Source organism: Eimeria mitis, genomic scaffold (genome assembly GCF_000499745.2).
Source record: "Eimeria mitis Houghton genomic scaffold, Emh_scaff2878, whole genome shotgun sequence".
Lineage (NCBI taxonomy): Eukaryota > Apicomplexa > Conoidasida > Eucoccidiorida > Eimeriidae > Eimeria > Eimeria mitis.
This window is the reverse complement of record NW_013571217.1, coordinates 4,508-7,121: the sequence shown is the minus strand read 5'-3', so window position 1 is coordinate 7,121 and position 2,614 is coordinate 4,508. Positions and strand designations below refer to the sequence as shown.

At 55.6% G+C, this 2,614-nt stretch overlaps 2 protein-coding genes across 2 annotated transcripts in view; one reads left to right on the top strand and one right to left on the bottom strand.

Annotated features, from left to right (window-relative positions):
* Window positions 1-367: 367 nt before the first annotated feature.
* On the top strand, window positions 368-1,442 carry EMH_0059830 (uncharacterized protein; the record flags this gene model as incomplete). Its single annotated transcript, XM_013497721.1, has 3 exons — window positions 368-415; window positions 751-921; window positions 1,311-1,442. 3 exons carry the CDS (start codon window positions 368-370, stop codon window positions 1,440-1,442), a joined length of 351 nt encoding a protein of 116 aa, XP_013353175.1.
* Window positions 1,443-2,158: 716 nt separating this feature from the next.
* Window positions 2,159-2,614, bottom strand: part of EMH_0059820 (uncharacterized protein) — a gene marked incomplete at both ends in the record, with an annotated part of 4,313 nt that continues 3,857 nt past the window's right edge. The window contains one exon of the mRNA XM_013497720.1: window positions 2,159-2,320. Coding sequence (XP_013353174.1) covers window positions 2,159-2,320 — 162 coding nt within the window. The remainder of the gene's footprint in view (window positions 2,321-2,614) is intronic.

The following is a 2,614-nucleotide window of genomic DNA, read 5'->3' as shown; positions in this document are numbered from 1 at the left end:
TATATATATATATATATATATATATATATATATATATATATATATATATATGTATATGTGTATGGTTATGTTGATGACTTATGTAATGCTGGTGGATGCTGATGCTCACTGGTTGATGCTGCTGCTTATTGGTGCTGCTGCTGGTGATTGATGCTGCTGCAAGTTGCTGCTGCTGCTGCTGCTGCTGCTGCTGCTGCTGCTGTCTGCTGCGGTTGCTTTAATTGCTGCTGCTTCTGTTGCTGCTGCTGTTGCCGGTGCTGCTGCTGCTGCTGCAAGCTGCAGCTGTCTAGAGGCATGAAGGGGGCTGAGAGTGCTTGCTGCTGCGCAGGCAGTGGGACAGAGGCCCGTGACACTGGCGGGGTACAGCATGGGGGCTCGAGTCATATTCTACTGTCTGCAGGCGCTCTGGAAAAAGGTAAGCAGCAGCTGCTGCTGCTGTTGCTGCTGTTGCTGCTCTATCGGTTGCTGCTGCTGCTGTTGCTGCTGTTGCTGCTCTTTGGGTTGCTGCTGCTGCTGTTGCTAGAATGTAGTGATACTTGTAGCGTGCAGAAACTGTGTTGAGCTGAAAGGCAGTTGTGGCAGTGTGTTGCTGCTGCAGCAGTTGTGGATCTGCTGCTGCTGCAGCTTTATCTCCAGCTGCTGCTGTGTCTGTTGCTTTTGCGTGTTCTGCTTTTCCTGTTTTGTCTGTTGCTGCTGCTTTACCCTCATGCTGCTCTGCTGTTGCTGTGGCTGCTGCTGCATGCGCTGCAGCGTAAGTTTCACTGCGTGCATGACGTGGTGTTGATGGGCCTCCCAGCCTCGATGAACGCAGCACAGTGGCGGCAGGCGCGGCAGGTGACCTCGGGCCGTCTGGTGAATGTCTACTGCCGCACGGACTGGCTACTGGCGTTCTTATACAGATGGATGGAGTTCAGGTTACAGGTTCGCACCCAGACACAGCTAGCCAACCAACCAACACTTAGCCAGCTAGCTAGCTAGCCAGCTAGCTAGCTGGCGAGCTAGCTAGCTAGGGAGCTGCAGGCTGGTTGGCTGGCTTGGGAACTAACTAGCTATAGGTCGGGGAGGTAGAGTTGTTAAGAGTTGGTTAGCTAGCTAGCTGGACCAGCTAGCTTGTGGACCCTTGCACTAGCTAGCAGAGAAATAGCTCTTAACCCTTCTAGGGGGAATTAATTATCTCTATATAGCAGCTTCTGGCAGCCGTCTCCATCCCGCTGCATCTTATCTGCCCCATGTTCTCTTGGGGCTTCAGGCGCATGCATGCATGCATGCATATAGTGTGTGCGAGTGTGTGCGTGTGTGTGTGTGTACAGGTGGCGGGCCTGGCGCCCGTGACGTCTGTGCCGGGGGTGGAGAACGTCGACGTGACGGGGCTGGTGAAGAGCCACGCCCACTACCCCGAGAAGGTCCCGCAGATAATGTCTTTCATTTCCATCGAAATGTAGCAGCGCCTCAGCCCCCAGCTGCCACCACCACCCTATGGAGACGGCTAGCTAGCTAGCGCTCGATGTGTGCATGCCCCTAGCCAGTGTTAGCTAGCCAGTGCTAGCTAGCCAGTGCTGGCGAGGTGTGGGCCCCTAGCATATGTTAGCTAGGTAGTGCTAGCTAGCTTGCGCTAGCTAGCCAGCACTAGCTAGCCAGCGCTAGCTGGAGCTGGAGCTGCCCCTCTGGCTAGCTGGCTATGAGCTGCGTCTGGCTCCCGGCTTGCTGCTTTTGTNCTGGAGCTGGAGCTGCCCCTCTGGCTAGCTGGCTATGAGCTGCGTCTGGCTCCCGGCTTGCTGCTTTTGTCTGTGGGTCTGACCCGCACCTGTAGTGACGAACGCTGCAGGCCTGCAACGGCGCGACGCGCCACGACTCTAACTAAGGCATCTAGCTAGCTAGCTAGCTAGCTAGCTAGCCAGTTCCAGCCAGGTAGCTAGCTAGTGTTGGTATCGCTGGATGCTTTGGCCAAGGCCAGAACGGCAGCGTGCTAGCCGTAAACTACCGCCGAAGCAGAACTGCAAAACAGAGTTCAAATGGGCATCCCCAAAACTTTACTTGTTGCTGCTAGGCTTGTTGCTACTGCTGCTGCTGCTGCTGCGGTTGCTGCGGTTGCTGGCGCTGCTGCTGGTGCTAGCAGTGATCGCCGTGCAATGCGCTCCCGCCTCCCGCATGCGGTGGTTCACTCTTGCGCTGTTGCTGCAGCAGCTGCTGCTGCAGCAGGAGCAGCAGCATCTGCTGCTGCGCGTTGTGCTGCAAGTTTGTTTCTATATGCAGCAGAGACAGAACGACGCTGCTGCAGCGGCCTGCCGTACGCACGGCAGTAGTGGCGTAGGTAGGGGTCCTGAGATCGAGTCACAGAAGCAAATGCTGTTGCTGCTGCTGCGTCTCTATATCATTTGGTGCTGCAGCACCGTAAGGGCAGCAGCAGCAGCAGCATCAATACAGCGGGAGAAGCACGAACAGCAGCAGATCCACCGCAAAAGCAGCCACAGCAAGAACTCCACTGCGGCAACAGCAACACCGGCCTAGCTTGCATCCAAGCAGCAGCAGCAGCAGCAGCAGCAGCAGCAACAGCAGCAGCATATGATGTATACTTATGTTTACCCTTATGCCGAGGGCGCAGACTGCCAGGCTC